Source organism: Triticum aestivum, chromosome 2A (assembly GCF_018294505.1).
Source record: "Triticum aestivum cultivar Chinese Spring chromosome 2A, IWGSC CS RefSeq v2.1, whole genome shotgun sequence".
NCBI lineage: Eukaryota > Viridiplantae > Streptophyta > Magnoliopsida > Poales > Poaceae > Triticum > Triticum aestivum.
In genome coordinates, this window is record NC_057797.1 from 777,447,842 (window position 1) to 777,471,682 (window position 23,841).

Genomic DNA, 23,841 nt, shown 5'->3' on the forward strand with positions numbered 1-23,841 from the left:
ATCAGGTATTTGATATACTCTGGCTGAGTGAATAATAAAACTGCAGCCATAGGCCGAGCCAGAATTCAGTACTACCTCTCTCTCAGTTTACAGGGCGTGCGCATATCCCTAGGTCGTCAATTTGACCAACCTAATACAAGTCATATATTACAAAAAATATACCAACATAAACTTCGGAGTTTCTACTTTCAAAAGGTATAATTTTTGTGTTATATAGTTTATATTAGGGTGATAAAATTGGCAACCTAGGTATACGCGTAGGACTTGCAAACTGAAACGGAGATAGTAGTATCTGGATGTACAGAACTGGAATAAAGGGGGCCATAAAAACCATACTAGCGCAATCCCTCATGGTGCACGCCGGACCGCCTATCACATCAAGTGGGGGCCACGCCCCCCACCGCTGTGCCGCCTCATGGAATTGTCATCCTCGAGCCAAAGAAAAGCAGCGCATACCAAATTCATGATTTTAAAAAGAAATTAACAGCAGAACCCGTGACGACGCAACAAGAAGTAGTATATTAGGGTTCCATGTCGTGACAATACTACTTTTCTGCAGTAATAAGTAACGGTTAGAAACTTAGAACCTTATTAGTGCTCTGTTAAACCCTGATACAACCGAGTCAAGAAAATGGCATGAAGGAAATGTACTGTTCTTTATCGCATCGTACACAAATGCAATAAGATGAAAGAGATAATGATTCCCTGATTTCCTTTACAAAAGAGTACTCTATATAAGTTCAGTAGCACCTGCTTCTATCCGTGCTACCAAGGACAAGCCTGGAGAGTGATCATATAATAAAGCATAAACCAGATTGCACAGAACATAGACACGACTGAATTTCAGCGCGCGCACACACTACCTGTCCCTAGTACTTCACCTTGTACATGGCGCCCTTCAGACTGATCCGTAAAATGCTTCACAGAGCTTCGTAACAGAATGAAAAAGGAATTCCGGGTCGATTTTCACCACGCTGATCTGTGAATATCCGCTCACATAGGTAAGGTATATCAATCCCTGGCATTGTTATTCATAAAATGGTGAGGATGTGACGAAACTCCTCTCTGTCAAGGTGTTTCCTCGCAAACTCCCTGTCGTGTAGCTCCTGCTCAGTAAAACTAGGTCTAGCGGCCTCCAGGCTGCTACGGGCCTTGCTGACCGAATAAAATTGACCTGTATATGGGTACCCATAGTCCATCCGTACCACTGGATCAACTACCATACGCTCGAGCACAGTAGCATTCCCAAGGATGTAGAGCGCCAGCTCGGCTATCCCCATTAGATCACAAAATCCAGTAATGTGGGCACTCCTGAGGTGACGATGCAGAGGCCCTGGAGCTGCCTTCACTATCCTTGCAGGAACAGCATCACTAGATCTATCACACTCAATCTACACATGTATATTCAACCATTAAATATTTAATTATATATTCTTTCAACCGGGAATATCAAGAAGAAAAAGAAAAACAGACCATGATCGAAGATTGAGTCACTTACATGCAGTTCCAGTTCTTCTAAGAGAGGTGCTAACTCCAAGAGATAAACCAAACCCGTAACCCAGTCAGCATCGAGTTGATTGTATGTGATATCGATATTCAGGTTTAGATGCCACAGATTGATGAAAGTGGTGTTGCTTTTACTGAAATTTTGCACCTGGAACAGAAACAATGCATGAACACAACAAATAAATCAACATGAGATGGATCGAGGTGGCAAGTCAACAACTCAACCTACAACTGAATGTAGATATTGTGACAGCAAAAGAAGGAATAAAATAAGGCATTGAGCAAACCTGATATCCAATAACCAAATGTAGCAGAAGTTTATGCACATAAGGAATAGAAGTTGGGAGCTCAGTCAAGATATAGTCGAAGGCATCCACACACCAGTTGTATGAACTGCTCTTGAACACAAAGGTTGCTTCTGACAACTTTGAAGATTCATTGAGAACAATTTGTGTTAGACAGTCATCGAACTCAAATGTGGTCAGGTTTGGAGCCTGCAACTGTATCATTCCCACCGCACACTCGCGCACACTCAGGTACTTCAACCGGCAAAGCTGCTGATGCATAGTAAAACTTAACAAGGGGCAGAAATCCAAGCTTAAACTCTCGAGACGAGCACAACTTAGCAACAAACATTGGAGGTCGCCTGCATCCATGGACACCCTATGTAGGCTCAGTTTCTTCAGGTTTGTTATACCACAGAATCTAGGGGGCGGCTTTAAACAGACATCAGCCATATGAAGAGACTTGACACAAGAGCCATTTTGGCCACTGAGTTTGCACAGCGGGACAATGTACTCGGGATGTTCAAAGCCGTTCCGTCCCCTGAGATCAAGGCCAATGTGCTTGGCCATCGACGCGGTGCAGAAGTTAATCCATCTATCAATGTGATGCATTTGATGTCTGCCGAGACCAAATTTGATAACAAACCTATCGACCGTAGTAGTTGTCATGGTGGAAGTAGACCACAGCGGGTGCAACACATTGTCCACTCTAGTGATGAATTCAGCTGTCATGGATTCCTGGTCAGTACTTGTGGTTGTATCGCTGCCAAATAAGGTGTTTTCGGTGAACACCAGGTCCGGGTGGCATATCCCTAGCCGCCTCCACTCACGAGATAGTACACTCATCCTCACGGCCTGTTTGAGCGATAGCCGTGAGAAGATGTAGCGCAAGATGTCCTGTAAGTATGGGCAGTGAGTCAGGTCGCGGTAGTTTGACGGCAGTTGTTCAACTCAACAGTTGCTTCTTGTTAATGTTATGATAGCAGAGTAGGTAATAGGTGTAAATGGGGCATGGTGATCCTTACAGTGGATAGAAGGTGAAGCTCCATGGCCACCTTCGATCCCACAATCCTCTTGGAACTGGAAGCATCGTTTTTGTTTCTTACAGCACATTCTTGACTGTTTGGCTTGTCCATCAGAGAGCAGGGGAGCAGAATTCCCTACAATAGGAATCGGCAAGTCAATCAATTTGCAACAGGGATAAAAAATGGATTACTGAATACTGGAAGTAGAGATGAAAGGATACCGGTGGGTTGATCTGCCCGGAGGTACTAGACAAATACGTATCATGCTAGGCCATCTAAATACCCTGCATTCCAAATATTTTGTCAACTGCTTATTTCCCACTGTCCCTTTCTCTAGTACTAACAAGTAAAACGGATGATATAGTTTTGCAGCTGACCAATTCACACACTAAATTACTAAGCTACAACAGAAGCATAGGCTGCAGCGTTTTGGGTACCGCCCGAGAAAACCGGTTACCCGGCGGATATCGCGTTTCCCAGTACCCCACGAGAAATCAACTTCCCAAGCAAACAATTCCGAAATTTGGAATTTGAATGAATTTTGGACGAATTTTGTTCAGATTTAAAAAATCATCCGAAATTATCTTGGACTTTCGCAGTAACCATGGTAACCGAGTTTCTCGGTGACCCACGAGAAAAAAGTGCCCCTAGGTAGCCAAAACCTTGATAGGCTGCAAGGATGCCGGAAGCGTGTATATAATATAATCTGACACAAAGGAAATTTTGCAACGCAGATCCCTAGATCAGGATTGGAATCGGATAACATGATTGATCAAGGCTGGAATTGTAACTGCAAGATAACTGTTGAATAGCTCAACCTTGCCGCGATGGATCGCAAGATACCTGTGGATCTCGCCGGAGCACAGAGCGGCCGCCGGAGGGTCGTGTTGGAGAGGGATGGAGCAGGACGGAGGAGCCGCGCGCAACAGGCTTGCCGGAGGGAGAGTGGGGGTGATTAGGAAGGACGAGACACGTCATAACCCTGGGTCGCCGCCACGGCATCCATTGCCTGGACAGGAGCACGCCGTCGCAGTAACCCCTGGTGGCTGCAGAGATCGATTTTCACATCCAACCCTCCGCTCCAAACCAAACATATCCATCAAAGACAAACACCAACAAAAACCGTCGAAGACACAGTGACACACTTCAAAATATCATGGAAGGCCTTCTAAATACTATGCATTCCAAATATGTTGTTAGCTTTTTATCTCCCCCTGTCTCTTTCAATTCTAAATACTCTGCATTCCAAACAAGTAAACAGATGATGTCGTTTTGCAGGAGACTAATGCAGGTGTTTTGCACTAAATTACTACTAGGCTGGAGAGGGAAAGCATAAGCTACAAGAATGTATATAATCTGACAAAAGGGGGAATTTTGCAGCGTGGATCCTAGATCGGGTTTGGAATCAGATCACACGTTTCATCAAGGCAAAATCCTGGGGGAATTGTAACTGCAAGAAACATTTCTTCGAGAGGGAACCAAGAAAAAATTCCATAAAAAATTTCGCCAGGATGACGAATAAACGACTCTCTCAATATACCTGTGGATCTCGCCGAAGAACGGAGTCGCCGTCGCAGGTACTAGCCGAGCGGAAGGGCAGCGGCGACAGAATGTCCCGGAGGGGAGGGAGACACGCGCCCTAAACCCTGGGAGACCGCCGCGGCAACCGCTCGCCGGCCGCCACACCCTGGGATCCGGAGGAGGAAGGAAAGCAGAGCAGAGCGGGTGTTGTGTTGAGTTCTTGCGACGACAGAGATCATATCTGGACCGCACGTTCCACATCCTATGTATCTCTATCTCAATCTCTACTATACTTCCAATTTCACTTTAGTTTACTTATCAAACTTAAAATCAAATGTCTCCTACTTAAAAAGAATGTAATCAATCACCTTAATTTACTTACTTTCTAAACTAATTTCATTTAATTTACTTATCAATTTTGTAATCAAAATATAAGGTAATTCACGGGCAGAATTTGATGAACATTTATTTACACAATCTCTTCTCTACTACCTAAAAGAACCGTAAGGTCCCGTCTCCCCTCTTACGTGGTTAGTTTCGTCAAGCCTCCCGCACCCGTGCGATTGATTTTTTTTCTTCACGTCCTCCTCACGTTGGTTTTTTATGGAAACCACTCCTAAAAAACCGACGCCAATTGATTCCCCTGCCTTATCCCACTGATCTGGCCGCCGCCACAAGCTCCCCGATCTGGCAAACGACAAGAGGACGCGCGCTCCCCGTCATCGTTGTGCGATACCCAAGGATTTGCCGCTGCCGCACGGAGCTATTTTGCAGCGTTGAGGAGGGCGTGGGCGAGAGTTCATGCCGTCGCCGGGCTCGTATCGTCACGCGGACATGGAGTCGATGCGGCTGCCGGCCAAGCCCTGTTCTTCTCCCTCCCCTTCCCAGTTCATGCTCCCCTGCCTCTTCCCCCATTCTTGAGGTCAATCTCGTGATGACTCCTGATTTCTGAACATATATGTTGCTTGTTGTGCTGCAGCCTGTAGGTCGTTGAGGTGGGGTGTGGCAACTTGCAATACGGCAAGAAGCTACTGCGATAGGGCGTCGATGGCGACGACGTCACCTGCATCAACCTCTACGTGATCAACATCCGGCTTATTTTCACTTGGGAGTAGGTGCTGCTGATGCCATTTGAATTTCCGAGCAATCTCGCCCTTTGCAGGTTCGTCTACCCATGTCACTATCCCCCGCAACAAATGATAACTCGGTAACAAGCATCACTGAGAAAAGAAACTGGGAGGTACCGTGTTAACCAAAGTGCAACGGTTCTTATGGAGGCTAACCCATAATTGTTTCCCTTTGAGACTCTCCCTGAAGCGTACAGGAATATTGTGACATGATGTGTGTGTGTGTTTGAGTCTCACCTGTTTGTCTTATACTCCCCTTAGGGTGCCGTCTGGTACTGATTCTACAGATAAGTCACTCTTCATACTTGTGCTTGCTGAATTTGGTAGGTAAGAGGAGACATCAGACCAGGTTCCAATGTCGTTGGCATGGTTGACAGTACAATCTTGAAACATGTTTACGAAAGAACGAAAGTACCAAATGACGTTTTCACACACGATCTTTCACATTTACTTTCTCTCCTTTTTTATTGGAAACTTCAGTGACTGTTCATGTTGTATTACTCCAGGAATGCAGGAAAGATCATCTAGAAAATAGACCACTTCAACTGCATTTTTTTATGACGTACTGTCTAATGGAATTTCTTTTCTGATAATGGCATTCAATAGTTCATAGTTTTGGTGGCCTCTTGATTCATGTCATTAATAGTTATTTCGACAGACCAATGATGGTTTTCAGTATAAACTTTTCAAAAACCCAAAATCCCTTCCACTGGTCAATTTTTGAAAATTGAGAAAAAAATCCGAGTGGGTTTCTCTGTTTTAACTCTTTCTCTGGTGTTTTCGAAGCTATGACGAAAAAGGAGTAACCATTGTAAATCCTCTGGTGTTTTCGAAAGGTTTTCTATGTAAAAGGATCACAAGGTTACTAAGTACTATTATTTAGTTCTGGATATTCCAGGATCTAACTTCCTTCACTGCATTTATATACACTTCGTGTCTTTTTTAATAATTTGCAAGGATGATTTCAGGCATAAGAATTCAATATTGACAGTGATGCCACATAAATGTCATGTACAGGATTAGTCCTCGAGTATTCACCAAACGCCTCTGCCAAGGTAAACAAAGTGTGAGAGCTCGGTCATGAAAAGCTTGGATTATTATTCTATTATCCTTTAGTGATGGTGTTTTGGATCATGAGAAGTCCATGCTTAATCCTGACGTCGGATGCAAAACAAGATATTCTATTGTTCTTTAATGACGGTGTCTTGAGTAGTCCATGCTTATTCCTGACGTCGGATGAAAACAAGATAGTTCAGTTCATGTGCATTATTTCTTGCATAAGTAGTTCAGTTCTTTGTGAAAGCAAATGTACTTTATCACTTAGCTTCTTATCTCAGATTCCACTCAAATTTCTGATCATTATTTCATTATATGTTAGATTTTATTTCTTGCAATAAATTTTGTGAATGGGGGAGAGTAGAGTTGCATAGTCAAAAGAAGCTTTGCAATCTTGTAACCTGCTTAAAATAATTTGAAAATCATGTAACGCAGTAGTAAATTTGGATCAATCTTGGGTAACCTGATATATTCACCCGTGCGATTCATTTTTTTCTTCACGTCCTCCTCACGTTGGTTTTCCATTGAAACCACTCCTAGAAAACCAACGCCAATTGATTCCCCTGCCTTATGTGTGCCCCGTGCAACGCACGGGCATTCACCTAGTCGTATTATTATTGACAGGTAAATCATAAGCTGACGTACTAGAATATTTATACACGTTGCAATGCACGGGCATTGTTCTAGTATTTGCTAAAGATTCTAACGGCTTCTCGGCTACAAGTTTGCTAAAATCGTAAACTTGGTCAAACAAAACGAAGTTCTACATAGGACAAACCTAGAACTTCAAATATTTTGAAACAAAGGGAGCACTTGTTTTTTTTCTTTATTCTGGTATGATTTTATATCATTCTTGTCATATTGTATATATAAAATGTACATCTTCTATCTCAAAATATAAGATGTTTTTTGTTGTAGATTTAAGTGACTGGCTAGAAACCAGTCGACTATAATCTAATTGGGCCAGTCCGATGAAAAATAAACGGCCAGATGCGTGTCTTCAACCTCCAGCTGTTCTCTTCTTCCTTCGACCCGCCAAGCCACTGCTGGCCTAACCACCTGCGGTCGACGCCCGCGGTCAGCAGTGCTCCCACGCTAACGTCGCCAGCCCCCTTCCCCAGCCATCCTGAAAGATATATATATATATGGTATTTTAGTCTATTTATGTGGTCTAAAAAAGCACAAACCTGAGCTAGGGACAACCGACAAAGGTGAGCCAAGAACAAGCTAGAGACATAGACGACATAGCTAGTCGCGGCTTCGTACGTAGAGGTGAGGTGGTGGGTTAATTGTATGGGTAATGGTGATTGTGGGGTGTATGTCTGTCCGTGCCCAAGCCGGAGAAGGGGAGGGGCACCCATGTCGAGATCATAGATTAAAATCGCCAGCGAAATTACCACTATAGTGGTGCGGTTCAGAATCTTCCACGTGATTTGCTTCCTTCCCTAAATCGCGGGAGATCGCGCCTTCCTTCGTACAATTTCGCTGCCAATTTTCTTGCCGCTAAACACTTACGTCCGCGAATTTAATCTATGGTCAAGATGCATGGCACGACGAAGGTCAACTAAACCTGATTTTCTCTATCAACCAACATGAACATGGGTGCCCTTATTTCAGACAATTTAACAGATCATTCTCCCCGTCAAAGCACCTTTTTGCATTTTCCTTGTCCCTTACCCCCTCTATTTTCTTGTAAAATTCTGGAAATTCCAGATTTTGACAAGAATATGTCGCCCTTTTCTCTAAAAGGTTGAAATAGCAAAGTTAGTGGGAAAGGAAAATTAAAACAATGATCTCACAACTCGCAAGAAATATCGAGCAATTCTACTATATTATCTACAAGGTTCCATAGTTTTGTTGTTTGCCCAAGCTAAACTTATGTTGATTTTTTCATCAAAGATAAGATGAATGAACCAATCAACACTTACCTCACACAACTAAAGGTATAATAATAATGCCCTGGTTTCATTTGCCAATGAATATTGCATGCCACTTCATTAGTACCAGTATTTGTTCATACTACCAAGAAAAGAAATACCGGGATACACAATGTAGAGTACTTAAACCAGATTGCATACAAAGTGCATAAACAACTAAATTTTGTCTCGTACAAATACTACTTCAATAATTTAGCTTGTACATGTGTACATGCCACCTTTCAGGACGGTTTTTACAGCGCTGATCCAGCAAGCATCCGCTTATATAAATACAACCTGGTGTTCATAAAATGGTGAGGATGTGTTGAAACTCCTTTCTGTTAAGGTGTCGTTTTGCAAATTTCCTATTCCGCAGTTCCTCCTTAGTAAAACAAGGTCGAGCAAATAATTCCTGGTAGCTACCGACCTTGCTGACTAAGTAGAGCTGCCCGGTATATGTATACCGACAGTCCATCCATACCACTGGATCAACCACCATACGTTCGAGCACAATAGCATTACCAAGGATGTAGAGCGACAACTCGGCTATCCCCACTAGATCACAAAATCCAGTGATGTGGACACTCCTGAGGTGTCGGTGCACAGGCCCTGGAATAGCCTTCACAGTAAAAACATCTGTGAGGCGCTGATTCCATGAGGTAAATAAACCCAATAACCCAGCTAACATCCTCTGGATCGTGTCGGACAATAATGTTCAGGTTCGGATGCCACAAATTGATGAAAGTTGTGTTGGTTTTGCTGAACTTTTTCACCTGGAACAGAAACAATGCACATTGACAACAATAAATCAATATGGGATGGATCAAGGTGCCAAGTCAACAACTCAACATGCACATGAGTGTAGGTATCGTGACTCCACATAAAAAAGAATGAGATAAGGCATAGAGCAAACCTCATAGTCAATAACCAAATGTAGAAAGAGTTTCTGCACATAAGGAAGTGAAGTCGGAAGCTCAGTCAAGATATAGTGGAAAGCGTCAGAACACCTGTTGTACCGCATGTTCTTGAACACTACATTTGCTTCTGACAACTTTGAAGATTCCCTTAGCACAATTTGTGTCACACAGTCATCAGCGAACTTAAATGTGGTAAGGTTCGGAGCTTGCAACTGTATCATTCGCACCGCACACTCGCGGACGCTCAGGTATTGCAACCGGCAGATCTCCTGACGTATAGTGAAACTTGATAAGGGGCAGCACTCCAAATTTAAACTCTCGAGAAGAACACAACTTAGCAATAGACGTTCGAGATCATGTGCATCGATGGACACCATATTCAGGCTGAGTGTATTCAGGTTTGTGATACCACAGAAACTAGTAGGCAGATTTACACAGACAAAAGCAAGATCAAGAGACTTGACGCAAGAGCCATTCCAACCACTGAGTTTACGCAGTGGGACATCATACTTGCCACCTGCAAAGCCATCTCCCCTGAGGTCAAGACCAATATGTTTGGCCTTCGACGCAGTGTAAAAGTCATCTGTCAATGTGATGCCTATGATATGTGCCAAGGCCATATTTGACAGCAAACTTATTCACCGTACTAGCAGTTATCACAGTGGAAGTAGAGCACGACGCGCGCAACACATTATTGTCAATCCATCTTTCAGCCCCTCAATGTCTCAGTGACGAATAATGATGATTTTCCTTAGAGAAAACGAGGTAGTAGTTCTTTTTCAGCGTGACTATAATTGTGGGAAACCCACTTCTGCTTTCCTCTTCTGTCTAGCACATTTGATGCTCACCTCACAAAGAATCGGAGACAACCTTCTAAGGGAGATGAAGGACATTTAAGTTGCGGCTCTCGAATCACCTCACTAAGTTGATGGCTCACCGCTTAGCTAGGCATGCTTTAGGCATTTCCGGCTTTCCTCAAATTTTCGATGAAATCCCTGGCTGGCTGACTGATTGTTTGCAGTCAAACATGCTTTCGCGTAATGAATAAAGCGCCGAAGGGCGTTAACATCACAAAGAAACACGTTATATTCGTTTGCTAGTTTGCTTTTTTTACTTTTAAAAATTCATGAATATTTTCTAAAAGCATGGATATTTTTTAAAGAATTCACGGATTTGTTTTGGAATAAATGAAAATTTTATTTGGAAATAAAGAATATTTTTTTAATGATTATTTTTAAAAAATGTGAATATTATAAATGTAAATAAATTGTGAATACTTTTTAAATTCAAGTATATTTTTATTAATTCAGGGTTTCTAAATACTTGGTAACATTTAAAAAATCGCAAACACTTTTGTAGTATCGGGAAAATTTAATAATTTTTTAAATCACATATTTTTCTTTAAATATCTAACTGATCAACAATTTTTTTACAATCTGGTGTAAGAAATAAGCAAATATAGGCTGGCGCAGAATCCACTAGTTGTGCATTTCCTATACCATCACGCGGACTAGGTGCGGAATAGGTGGATCTTGGCACGTGCGTTCATTTAGCTATTGTCTTAGTCGACCGGGTTGGTGAATAAGTATGCCACATGTCAATATATTTTATACCCACTTAAAGTGTCCAAAATATCGCGGTCATTTTTACTGGTGAAAGCAAAGTATTTGGTTTGTATTTGCATATGTGTTCGTCGAATACCCGCTTAAAGTGTCCAAAATATCGCGGTCATTTTTACTGGTGAAAGCAAAGTATTTGGTTTGTATTTGCATATGTGTTCGTCGAAATTAACTTTCGGCACTCTATTTTCCTCCTCTGCCAGCTCGGCATTTGTGTACAATGACATGCTGGCACAACTAGCCTCGAATTATAGCATGCTGATATATTCGGATGATAACGAGCTAAATGAATTCTTGCCTGTTGTCGAATGTGTTTCCACAATTCTACTATCACTACTATTTTTGTTTTGTTTTGAGAACGACAACTATCACTACTTGTAAGCGTAATTGATCCAATCGCGAGCAAGTAGACATTAGAACGAAAGCCCAACTCAACCATCCAAAATAGGGCCAGGCCCAAGCAGGTTAATTTGTTGACGATATGATCTTTGATCAGGTTTTGGGTCTCAGCCGTAGGCTAGGGTAAAGAAATAAACTATCGATCAATCTATAGGGATCGAGATCGATCCATGCCTTCGCCCTCGGTTCGCAGTCGCCCGCCAGCCATTACCGCCGCTGTTGCCAGCTCCGGCGACGTCTCGCCGTGGGCGACCCTGCACGGGGATCTGGTGCGCCTCGTCGGATGGCGGGTGCTCGCCGTGGACCTGCTCGACTACGTCCGCCTCCGTGCCGTCTGCCGGTACTGGCGATCCAGCACCGTCACCCCGCTCGGCCGTGGAATCATCGATCCGCGGTTTCACCCGCGCCGGTGGATGATGCTGCCCGAGGGGCACGGGCTCCATCCCCGTGAAGATGCCAAGAAACGTTTCTTCAACCTGTCCAGTGGAGTCTTCGTCCGCCCTCGACTTCCGCTTCTCAAATATCACTTTGTCCTCTGCCCAGCGGACGGCCTCCTCCTCCTCCTGCAGGGGCAGCAATACCACCGATGCAACCGTGTGCGTCTTCTCCACCCCTTCACCGGCGACGTTGTGGAGCTCCCGGCAAACATAATTCTCCCAGCAGACATGACTCTCCCAGAAGAATTGCGAGCACACTCGATACCACCAACCGATGCATTCGCCGCTGTGAGCACGAGTCCGGATGGAGTCCTTGGGGTCATGGTCGCGTTTAAGAATTCATCGTTTGTAGTCTTTGCTAGCACAAGGGAGGAGCGGTGGGGTTTCTTTGCCTTTGGCTTCTATCCACATGCAAGCCCATTATCATTCAAAGGAGAACTTTACATGATGCAGGATCAAATATCTGCAGCTGGCTGGGAACTAAATATTCTCCGGTTTGACCCACCTTGGCAAGAGCATTCAACAGTATCAGGTTTAGCTCCGTCTTCCTTGTTGTCACCCAAGTTGGTTGCCACATGTTCGGCGCATATAATCCACTCGCCCGAGCTGGTAGAATGCGACTCCGAGATCCTGATCGTTGGCTATAGAAAAGTGACGGAGATGATCATTTACAGACTAGCTGATCTTGCCCGAGGAAAGATTGTCCCAGTAAAAAGCATAGGTGGCAATGCTCTTCTGTTTGGTACTAAAGGGAACCCGAGTTTTAGTTTGTCGGCGGTGCCTACCATCACGGGTGATACCATTGTGGTTGCAAATTGCATCCCTGACAAATATATCTTGCAATACCACCTCAGCAGCGACACCTGGTCAGCTAGAGTTGGGGGATGTGCAGAACATGGTTGCAACATGGAGTGTACTTGTAGCCTCATTAACCATATGTGCAATTCATGTCATTGCGTTTTTAAGTGGTGAGCTACTTGTTGCACTACCCTAACTTGCCTAGTTAAGACAACTATGTTGGCGAGTTAATGATTCTACTCCTATATATGCATGCAGAACCCGGAATAATCAGCCAGAGCAGCTGGAATAATCATTCTATTGCCAACAATAATGCCAGGCATATATCCGCGCTAATTGGAGCATCAGCGTGATATGTCTGGAGTAAGTTAAATTTGAACTGTAACACCTTGGATCTTCTACCGGCGCTCGCCATGGAGCAGCATTGTTTGCTTCACAACAGGGACTAGGTTAGTAGCTTAGTTTCATCACCTATAATGGTTGACATCGTTGGCTGCCTTCTTCTGATTTTGGAGCCAGTTGAGTAATACATATTTTAATGCCAATCAATTAGTAAAAATAATTACTCCATACGTACTATATAGGAGAAAGGCAATTGAACAGTATACACTCATTGCTGCATGTGTCTGAGTTTCCTTTCCAGAAAAAAATAACAGTTGCTACTGTAACTTTTCTAGACTGTGGACTTACAACACACTGTGAAATTATATATATGTTTTCTCACTAGACTAGATAGACCATTCTGAGAGCACCAAACAATCAGCAAGAGGAAAACATGGCATGCAAATGGAACTTCAAAGCCTATTAAGTTTTAAAAATAGGCTTGTGACTCTGCAGGAGCAGCATGTGCATAAACAACTAAGTCAAGCTTCCCGGGCAAAAAAAAACTGAGTAACTTATCATACGCGCGCAGATTCTTGTGCCATATAGTACTTGACACTCCAAATGGCATATGATTCTTAATCATTTGCAGGTTATGTCATGCGTCTTAGTGGCCTGCCGGCGTACCTATGACCATTCTTTTCTTTCTTCCATATCTAGTACTAGTAGGAAAACGGAAACTGAATTGCCACTTTGTGACGCATGATTTCAGAGTTCGAGTGATAGTAAATTGCAATCCCTTGATGGATCGTGTTGGTCGGCAAGAGCTTATTAGGTTTTAAGTGGCCTTGACAGCTCACTGCATGGATGGATGGATGGAAATATCTGCGCTTGTCTTGTATCGTGTCCTGTTCTTCTATTGGTTGTTAGTAAGAAAAGAAGCAGCGTTTTCCTTAGTGAAATCATGTTATTGCTATTAATCTATTACCATCTTCTTAATATCACTTCAGTAGTGGCACTTGGTCGCCCGCAGCGGCAGAAGGATGTGTGGCACACTGGCACGTGGTTCCTCGTCTCGCATGTCATTCATCTTGTTCATGCATGCCTCCCTTCTGAGTATTATTATAAATATTCATAAAAGCTCGCTCCCGATCGATTCTTTTTCCACCGCACCCGTATCCATCAATCCTGAATATATATAGATAACATCTCCAGCGTTAGCATTGCAATTCACAAAATTGTGACAATATGTAGGAACTCGTGCTTGCCGAGTTTTTTTTCTCTGCAAACATCTTATTCTGATCAACATGACACAGACCCCCGGCCCCTCGATTCTACTGGCCTCGCTTCCTGAATAGATGTTATCAGTGTGAAGAGTGCCTCCATATGCCACTGGATCTACTACCATATGTTTAAGCATGATATAGCATTCCAAAAGATTTAGAGCGCCAACTCAGCTAGCCCCAAATACATCACAAAATCTAGACAAGGGAACATTCTTGAGACCATGATGCAGAGGGCCTTTTGCAGTCGCCGCCATCCTTACATGTACACATATATAAGTTAATTGCAATATACACCTTCAAGCATGCATGGGGGGGGGGGGGGGGGGGGGAGGGGGTCAAACAGACACAAAACACATAATTATCACTAGCACAAATGCCCGTGCATTGCAACGGGAAAAACAAAATCGAGCCTTTCCCTGCACTAACTTGTAATTCCTCGTGCGTTGCAACCATCGCATTCACTTTAAGTGGTTCAACACAAATCATGTCTTGACATATCAGGCGGTGCATGTCGATCTTCTTCATCTCTACTGCGAGCTTGGACATTTTTTGGGTAGTAAACTATGTCGCGTTCTTCCACCATGGTCTTCGAACCATAGTTAAAAAAACCCCGTGAGAGTAAACTTATTGTTCTAATCATCAAGTACAAAAGAGAGCCATAATTAATATTCACGAAATTCATTCCCATTGATTGGGAATCAATCAATTGTAAACTTTAGTTTCACACTTCCGGTCAAAAAGCTTGACTTTCACATAGCACTAAATAATTCATATAAAATTATAATATAAACATGGCCAAGCATAATTTATATATACCACAGGAAATTGAAAACAACATTATCAAAAAGTGGAGTACAACATGTGGGAATCAATCAATTGTAAACTTTACTTTCACACTTCCGGCCAAAAAGCTTGACTTTCACACTACCCTAAATAATTCATATAAAATTACAATATAAACATGGCCAGGCATAATTTATATATACCACAGGTAACTGAAAACAACATTATCAAAAAGTGGAGTATAACATGTGGGAATCAATCAATTGTAAACTTTACTTTCACACTTCCGGCCAAAAAGCTTGACTTCCACACTACCTTAAATAATTCATATAAAATTATAATATAAACATGGCCAGGCATAATTTATATATACCACAGGTAATTGAAAACAACATTATCAAGAAGTGAAGTACAACATTAGCGTGTGCCTATTTATTTAATGGTCATCTCTCCTAGATAGAACACAAAATTATCAAGAAGTGAAGTGCAACATTATTAGGTAGAACACGGAATTTATTCGTTCTTCTAATTCCTTTCTTTCTGTCAAATTTAATTCCTCTTTTAATTTCTTTTCTATGTGCTCAAGTGCTCATAATTGCAGATTACTTTTTCTTTTAATTATTTTACTTTCTTTCCTGCCAAATTTATTTCCTCTTCTAATTTCTTTCCTTTGTGCTCAAGCGGATTACTTCTTCTTTTAAATCTTTCCTTCTTGCTCCTAAGAGCGGAATTTATTCATGTACAGAACCAAAAAGCCCACACGCATGTCATTATTTGATCAAATGAACTCTGTTAATATTAACACAAAATAAAAGGCTTTTGTTTGAACGGAACGACTCACTCGGGTATGACGCTTGGAAAGCAATCCCGGAGCTCCTGCGTGTGCAGTTAGTCTTGCAGGGATGCACACAGCCGGCTCCAATTTCCCGTGCATGCATCCATCATATATATAACCACAATTAGTCAGCATGTTCCTCCTCTTTTTCTTCCTCAATCCGAATTTTAAAGCCACAATCAATGCATCTGTTGCATGTCCCTCCTTCTTTTTCTCGTGTCATTCCTTCATTCTTGTTGTTTTTTGCTTCTGGAGGCTTGCTGCTAGGCAACTTGTAAACGTGTATAAACTGATGGAACTTTGAGAAAAGAACTGAATGGGACTATTGGATAGCGAACCCAGATTTGTATCAAAAGCATACATACTCCGTTGGCTGTTGTCTTCTTGACAGGAACGTAGATTGTGGGTTCGAATACCGTACGATACATATGTTTAACTGATTGCTTCTTCCCATCGACAACAACAAAAATTATTTTTCAGCGCTTCTATTTCTCGTGGCTTACAGGAGAGCCCACTCGCAAAACGTGGCTGTCGGCCCATTAGAAAAACAGTAGCAACACAGGCCAACACAGAGGTCCAGCTGAGCTACTTGTGACTAAGATGACGTACCAGAAATGAACATGAGCTTAGCCGAGTTGGTCACTGGACCAAGCCCTCATCCCGGTGGCCTCGGATTGAATCCTAGCGCCCCCTCTTTTCTCTTTTTTTCTATTTATGTTTAATTTAGACAGCACGGCCGGTTGGAAACAAAAGAGGAAAACGTTAAAAAAAATACTCCATAGCCCAATAAGCATGGTCTAAACTGTGTGGAGAGAGTCGAGGAAGTCCGGCAGGGGAAGGCCGTGTCGATGTCCAGGGCGACACCACGCTAGAAACCCGAGCAGGTAGAGTTAGCCACTGGGCTGCATACGGAGAAGGCACTGGTATTCGCCAGAGGAAAAAAGGAAGTAGTTACGTTAATACAAAGCAGAGTGGGGATGTCCAGCGACTGTCTGGAACTACGACTGATGATGGCATTTACATGAAATCCGAGCAGATAGAGTTAGCCGCAGGGCTGCACACCGAGAATGCACGAGTATTTGCAACAGGAGAAAAGGAAGTATTTACACCGATACATAGCGGCATGGGGGACATCGGGAATTGGAGCCGATGACAGCGTTTACTCATGGGAGAGAGAGGCATTGGTAAAAAAAGCATGGGGGTATATATTAGAGATGTACATGCAATTCGACTCTCGCCGGAGCATGTATGTTCTTTTTTTGAGCGAGAGTAGAACACAAGAAAATAAGCAAAAAATTCGTTGTGTTGCAAGTGATAAAAAAATAGTGATTACTTTTCTCACAAAGCTTTTTTATCGTCGTTCCTTGGCTTTCCAACATCTGTGCTCTTCCATCTACCAGCCCACGTTAAGCATGCTCATCGTACTCTTTTTTTCGGGGGAAGCATGGTCATCGTACTTGATGTCTGAAATTTATGTTCTAACACTCTATGTTTAGCCAAGCACGTCTCAACCCATCATCGGATGTCTCGCCGTAAGGAAATCCTGTTTAAATTCTCTACACGTCCGCACCCATCATCGTGAATTCAGTTTAAATATTCCATCATGGAGAGCCCACAATCCTGGGCGAATGCCATGCACGTCTCAGCATGCAGTCTAAGCTCGTAGTCCATGCATGTCTCTTCTGTAGAGACCCTCTATTTATTTAAACCCTCTGTCAATGGATTGTCAGATGTATCCTTCTATTTGTGTAGGCTGCTTGTTGATATTCCAGGCAACTTGCCAGCGTTTATGAATTGGTGAAAATTGGTAAAAGAAAGCAAGGTGGTACTATTTGACAAAAAAGATGAATGCATCCTCTCTAGTTTATAGTATTGTCAAAGAAAAAAGTCCTCCATGAATTCTATGAAGGCCACTTGCCCATAGAAAATAAATTCTGTAACGTGGCTTTTGGCCCATAAGAGATGGCCCAGTAGTGCATTGATTCGATGCAGAGATGGCATTGTGGCACCGTACGTGAGAGGCCAGCTTGCCTACGGAATTTGGTATGTGCGACATACGAAAATCATGACGGACTAATAATCCGGAGGAAAAAGCGATCGATGCTTTAGTACCACCTCGCTTATATGTTTTTAATTTAAACTTAAAGCGTAAATTTATGGGAAGAAGCGTATTGTGACGGTGAACCCACGGAGTCAATGTATACTTTATTATTAGCGAGAGATAACTAATGTGTTTAAAAAAGCTCAATGAACGATTGAATTACTTACATGCAGTTCCAATTCTTTTAAGAGAGGTGCTAATTCCAAAAGATTAACAAACCCAGTACCCAACTATCATTATATGGATCCCATCCGAGCTCAAGGTTCATGTTCATATTCCGCAAATTGATGAAGCTATTCTGGCTTCCACTGAATCTTAATTAGAACCTGGAGCAGAAACAATTGACGGGCGCAATAATAATAATAATTTGAGACCCAATATGGTCATCATAAAAAATAAAAATAACATAAAATGAGGCACATCTAGAGAGCAAATCTGGTCAAAATTCAATAGTAGAAAAGTTCATCCAGCTGAGGAAGAGCGGTTGGAAGCTCGGTGATGGTGAAGGTGAAGTCAACATCATAATCATCAAACTCTTGAGTCCTCCTGTTCAACACAAAGGTCGACTCTGACAATTTCAAACAATCACTTAGTAAGATTTGGAGCATGCAACGCTGTCATTTCCAGTTTACAACGGTGTACACATAGGCACTGCAACCGGCACAGCTCCTGTCTCATTTTAACGGTTTTGGCGCAAAGAGTTCAAATATAAAAAAAGTTTCAGAAACTAATATATAGTTTAAAATATATGGATGTTTTAAATTAGCCAAGGTGAAAACAAGTTGAATTTATTGTGTGGGAGAAGAGAGATAGTGGGTCTGCACATCCTGTCATGCCAGCGTGTGAAGGACAATCGTGGGTCATTAAGATGAAATACGATTATTTACACTCCCTCCTTTTCTAAATATAAGTGTTTTTAGAGATTTCAATATGGACTACATATGAAGCAAAATGAGTGAATCTACAGTCTAAACTATGTCTACATACATCTGCATGTAGTTCGTATTAAAATATTTAAAAAGACATATATTTAGAAACGGAGGGAGTAATAAACATAAAAGAGCATTTTTATACAGCATACGGTGTAAGATACGGTGTGAGGTGGCACAATCAGATTGGCTGGCGTGTTGCCGGTACCTACTGGTACAGCCTTGAACGCGACTTCACCTGCGCAAGAATCCACCGACGCCGGGCGGCGCGTGTCCAAAGCCACACATGGGCATCTCTTTTGTTGTTCCATAGGCCACGATTGGCAGCTCATTCTCATGCTTGTCCCAAAGTGACGTAGAGGAGGCACACCTCATCGCCAAGTTCAGGACATCCCCGCGTCCAAAGGCGGAGGAAGACGATGCGGATGAGGTGATCGTTGCCACATGTATGGCTTGGGGAATGGGGATCCTCCGCCTGTTCAGTATCACGTGAGGCCAACTAAGTTGACGGTGACGTTAAAATTCCAGGCAGGAACTTCTTCCCTTGCAGCACATCACATGCGGCCAAAGGCGAAGAATGAGGAGTTGGCACGGTCGTCTCCTCCGGCACCATAGTATCCTCCCGTTTGCTGGAGGTTACTGGACATGCCTGCTCATAACACGCAACATCGTCGATGAGCACCAGCGAAATCCACAGCAATTGCTCGTGAGGATGCAAACTCTTGGGACCGCTTGAGTACTTTTCGGTTGACTCGTCGGTGGCTGGGGAGATGAAAATAAAAGGAGGAGGGCCACTTCGGTTACTGGCATGAGCGTGGAAGGAGAAATTACACCCCCCCCCCCTCCCTCTCGACCTAGACCGGAAGGAGGGGTAGAAGTGGCCTGTCAAATCCGACATCGCATCACACTGCTTCGATCGAACGGCTATGAATACCTGAGGTTATATATATGAAAGCACACATGCTTTGCAAAATATCCATTCAATGACTTGTAGTGCATCCAGTACTCCAGTTCCTTTACATAAGATACATAGATTAGATATGCCAGAGGGAAAAAAGTGATAATATCTCACTGTCCTCTCCTATGTTCAACCAGCTTCGATCTTGTTGAGCTAAACTATAAAGTAGTTCAAGCAATCGTTGAATCTCTAACGCATGTCCAATCAGCCACAACAGTTCCATTGAATCTGACATAAGATTTTGATACATCAATAGTATTGATATAGAATATGCTATAAAAACAATACAACTTTCAGTTCCCAAATGCCTAATATAAGATAGCTTGCATGCCCATTCAATAGTACGTGAACAATTTCTTTCTGCTTCTCGAACCAGGACTTGTGACCTAAAAATGATTCAGTAGATCACACCGGCTCAATTCATCGATTTCCACGTATGCATGCAGAGACTAGCCATGGTGGAAGCGGCCGTTCGGAATCGGCGGGCTTGGCGCCAAACCGCCGTGGTCGCCTAGCATCCTCCGGCCTTCCACACCGCCGGCGCCCGTGGCGAGTAGCACCGCGGCTATAAGCACCACAACAAGGACCATCACTCTCCTCGGCAAGGCTACTACTGCATACATACTGCTCCCCGTCGATCAGGTCGATCTTGTGATTGTCTCAACCCATGTGAAGTAATTTTTATAGACACATATACTATGTGTGTTTTTAGATCGATGACAAGTCTAGTCTCCACGACGTGTGCTTCCGGGCATACTTTTGACTGGAAAATAAGATCAACAGACAACAAACTGGCCGGTTCAGTAGTACTGTCCCCAAACACACGCTGAATCTTCCAGTCAGTTATTAAATTATTGCTTCCTGACACACGTCCGATTGACTCGTGTCCTTGCTTACCCACAGGTCACATCAACCTTGCAATTGCTTACCCTCATCACTTTTCTTTTCATAATGATTCTGACTGGTTTCTTCATTTTCGAATGTTATTGACTTATTATGCGGTCATAGTTTAGCAATTAATTCATACATTCTCATATGCTTTCTAGAATGTTTATGGTTATTTAATTTCAAGAGATTTTAGACCATTTAGATACTCTAGGCAGTAGGCTGTCTTCCAATAATATGACAATATTACGACGATTTATCATAGAGAGGACAACTACCTCATTTATGAAATGATCTACCCTGCTTTGCATAATACTTTTTATTTATTTATTGATAGCGACGGCTTGTAGGTTTGAATATTCCTTTGTACAACTAGATGACACCCCGCATGTTGCTATGGGAATAGATTATGATATATTTGAAGAGATTTGATTGTATGAAACATAAATATTTGCATTAATATTGTATGAATTAAAACAAAAAATACAAATTATATATTGTATTTCATTATTGTATAGTTGAGAATGTTTATTGAATATAAGTGTCGTAATGTAATATAAAACATTTTTCTCTGCGCCCATGGCGAGGACCACCGCAGCTGCAAGCACCACAAGGAGCACCAGCACTATAATGCTCCCAATCGATCTTCTTCTCTACACCCATATAGAACTATGCTGCTGGCTCCATTTTATAGACACTAGTAATAATGCACGTGCAATGCACGTTTATATTAGATAGGATATTAGTTGCAGGTTATATTAGGTAAGATATATCTGTTGCACGTTAGTATTTGGTAAGATATCAATTACTTTTTCGCGGGAATGATAGAATATTAATTACATGGCAGATTTCAAGGGATAGCGTTGAGTCAAAACATGTTCATAACCAATGGCAGTGGTGGGTAATTAGAGCGTTAAACGTGTTTGGTGCTTAACATTGGAGCGATTTGAACCGCTAGATAACATGATTTGACGGTCAAGATGGTTTGGATCTGTCCATTTGAGTCTTTTTATATCTCTACTCCTAATGGACGAATTGGTTGAATAGTCCCACCACTTTCGTCTGGTTTTTTTTCGTCTGGTTTTTTCGTCCCCTCCCCCACCCCTTTTCTACGGGTTTATTTTCGTCTCCATTCTTTCCTTGTAAACCAACACTTTCCTAAGATACAAAAGATCACATGTCTAACTTTCCTAACTTACCTAAATCAACTGATTCCTCCCATCAATGCAATTTACTTTAGGAAATAAAATAACAAATTTTAAGGAAACAAATAACGGAATTTTACCCATGATCTATTTAAACCAAATTTATATGCCAATAAGATCAATTTTCGGTAACTTTTATATGGAAAGGAATAATTCATGATCAATCTTTAATCAAGCATAAAAAAATTGGGTAGTATTTGGTAACTTTTATATGGAAATGAATAAATCACGATCAATCTTTGATCAATCATAAATCATTACTATTATATGAGAATGGGTCATTTGATTCCTCTCTCGAAAAAGAAAAAAACAGTACGCCGCCAACTCCTCTCTCGATCCTATCATCCTTGATATTTTTGCTAGGTTGTGGCTATGGGATGGCGCCGCCGCCGCCGCCATCACGGGACCACAGTTCCATGCCTCCGCCGTCCAACGTCTTGCCCCTTCCCGTTCTAGGGCTTCCACAAGTCAACATCGCACCTCCTCCCCACCAGAGAACATGTAGCAGTAGGAGCAGAGAAGAATCGGGGGCAGGGTTCGCCGGAAGCACCTCGCTGGGACAATCCCCATGGCAACCAGGCGCATAACCAGCACGCGGCAGTCGCTCCACGGCCAGCCAACAGAGGTGAGTCGCCTGTCCGCCCATCAACATAATCTCTCTTTCTCGCCGCGCTGCATGGGAAACGACCGCTCTAGGGATTCTCGATTCGGTCCTGGCTGCGCCGTTAGGTTTCTCACGGCTTTGTTTCAGTTGAGTTCTGATGTTCATAGTCTAATTCGTCAAGACCAAATTTTCATTAATAATGTTTCCAACCAGGACAGTCTGATGCGAGAGAGTTTCTTGCCCGATTCGTGTGTCAACTAGCAATTCCTTGATCTTTACTCATGTTTCTTGTTCGTGATGTCCAGGTGCCGCAGGCCCGACAGGGAAGCAGAAGGACGCCGGCACCAGCGTTGGCCTCCCCTGTGTGAGAGGAAACAGACGGGTGCTCGGTGACATCGGCGACGTTCTCCACGTGAACGTCCTCGACGGGTAAGAAAATCAGCGCAAGGATCGAATAATGTTCTGTTTTTTTGTTCTTCCGTTCTTTGGACTGAACTGAATCTTGTCTTGTTCACTGCAACAGCAAGATCCAACTGCCGTCGGGGATCAATCACCCAATCACCAGGAGCTTCGGCGCCAACCTCTTGAAGAAGGTCAGGCCGATCCATCTAAGGTATGAACAACACCCCCTTTTCCGCTCATACAGGCTTTCGAAAGCAATTTCCTATAGATGACATCAACATTTTGATCCTGCACTTGCAGATGACATCAACATTTTGATCCTACACTTGCAGGAGTTCTTGGGTTCTTCTTAATTTACCATTGCTGGAGGAACTAGACCAACACTCTAGGTAGTATCGCTAATAGAGTGGTGCGTTAAGTGGATGAGCAGGATAGGTAGATAACTTACTTTGCAAGCAAAATTCTAGGTGTGAATGCACTGTTTTGTTGGGGTTTCAGCATTCAACGTTTTCATATTACCGTACATTATGTACTTAGATATATATCTCAATACCATTCATTCCTTGACTCTAATGGCGGGGTTAGTGTGTTTCCTCTGCGACCAATGCAAGGACTATGCTGGCCATACTTCTTAGATATCTCACTACTAATGCAATGCATCTACTCGAGGCAAGGTTGGCACTGTTGCCTTGAGGATGTCTGATTGGAGAACACCATCATCCTCCCCTTGGTCTCTGATGTCTTGGTAGAGTGGTGGATCACGAGCAGGGTCCTCATTTCAAAGAAGAAGCGGTGAGGTTTTGATTCTCTGGTCATGTTAACCGGCTGGAGCCTTTATTATTTGCCAACACTAATATGTGACCACTCAAATCTTATCTGATATGCTTCTTTGGAAGCTGGCCAGAGGAACCGGAGTTGCTGCATGTG

General features: G+C 42.8%; 2 protein-coding genes across 2 annotated transcripts; one reads left to right on the forward strand and one right to left on the reverse strand.

The window, feature by feature from the left end:
• Positions 1-607: 607 nt before the first annotated feature.
• LOC123186683 (F-box/FBD/LRR-repeat protein At1g13570) lies at positions 608-4,557 on the reverse strand. The gene is made up of 6 exons (XM_044598398.1): positions 4,356-4,557; positions 3,037-3,099; positions 2,816-2,950; positions 1,794-2,687; positions 1,499-1,654; positions 608-1,391 (listed from the first exon to the last, which is right to left on the reverse strand). The coding sequence occupies exons 3-6, from the start codon at positions 2,924-2,926 to the stop codon at positions 1,032-1,034; spliced, it is 1,521 nt and encodes a 506-aa protein (XP_044454333.1). The 5' UTR covers positions 2,927-2,950; positions 3,037-3,099; positions 4,356-4,557; the 3' UTR covers positions 608-1,031.
• Positions 4,558-11,506: 6,949 nt separating this feature from the next.
• On the forward strand, positions 11,507-13,139 carry LOC123186684 (uncharacterized). Its single transcript, XM_044598399.1, has 2 exons — positions 11,507-12,775; positions 12,864-13,139. Coding segments are annotated over exons 1-2 (1,236 nt in total). The 5' UTR covers positions 11,507-11,540; the 3' UTR covers positions 12,865-13,139.
• Positions 13,140-23,841: the final 10,702 nt, after the last annotated feature.

What these genes read in the sequence shown, in the direction of transcription:
- LOC123186683 (XM_044598398.1), bottom strand. Translation starts at nt 2,926, where the DNA reads ATGGACAAGCCAAACAGTCAAGAATGTGCTGTAAGAAACAAAAACGAT. An exon ending in AGCTTCACCTTCTATCCACT is followed by an intron (nt 2,688 to 2,815) that starts GTAAGGATCACC and finishes CCATACTTACAG; the next exon opens with GACATCTTGCGCTACATCTT. An exon ending in TAGAAGAACTGGAACTGCAT is followed by an intron (nt 1,392 to 1,498) that starts GTAAGTGACTCA and finishes ATACATGTGTAG; the next exon opens with ATTGAGTGTGATAGATCTAG.
- LOC123186684 (XM_044598399.1), top strand. Translation starts at nt 11,541, where the DNA reads ATGCCTTCGCCCTCGGTTCGCAGTCGCCCGCCAGCCATTACCGCCGCT.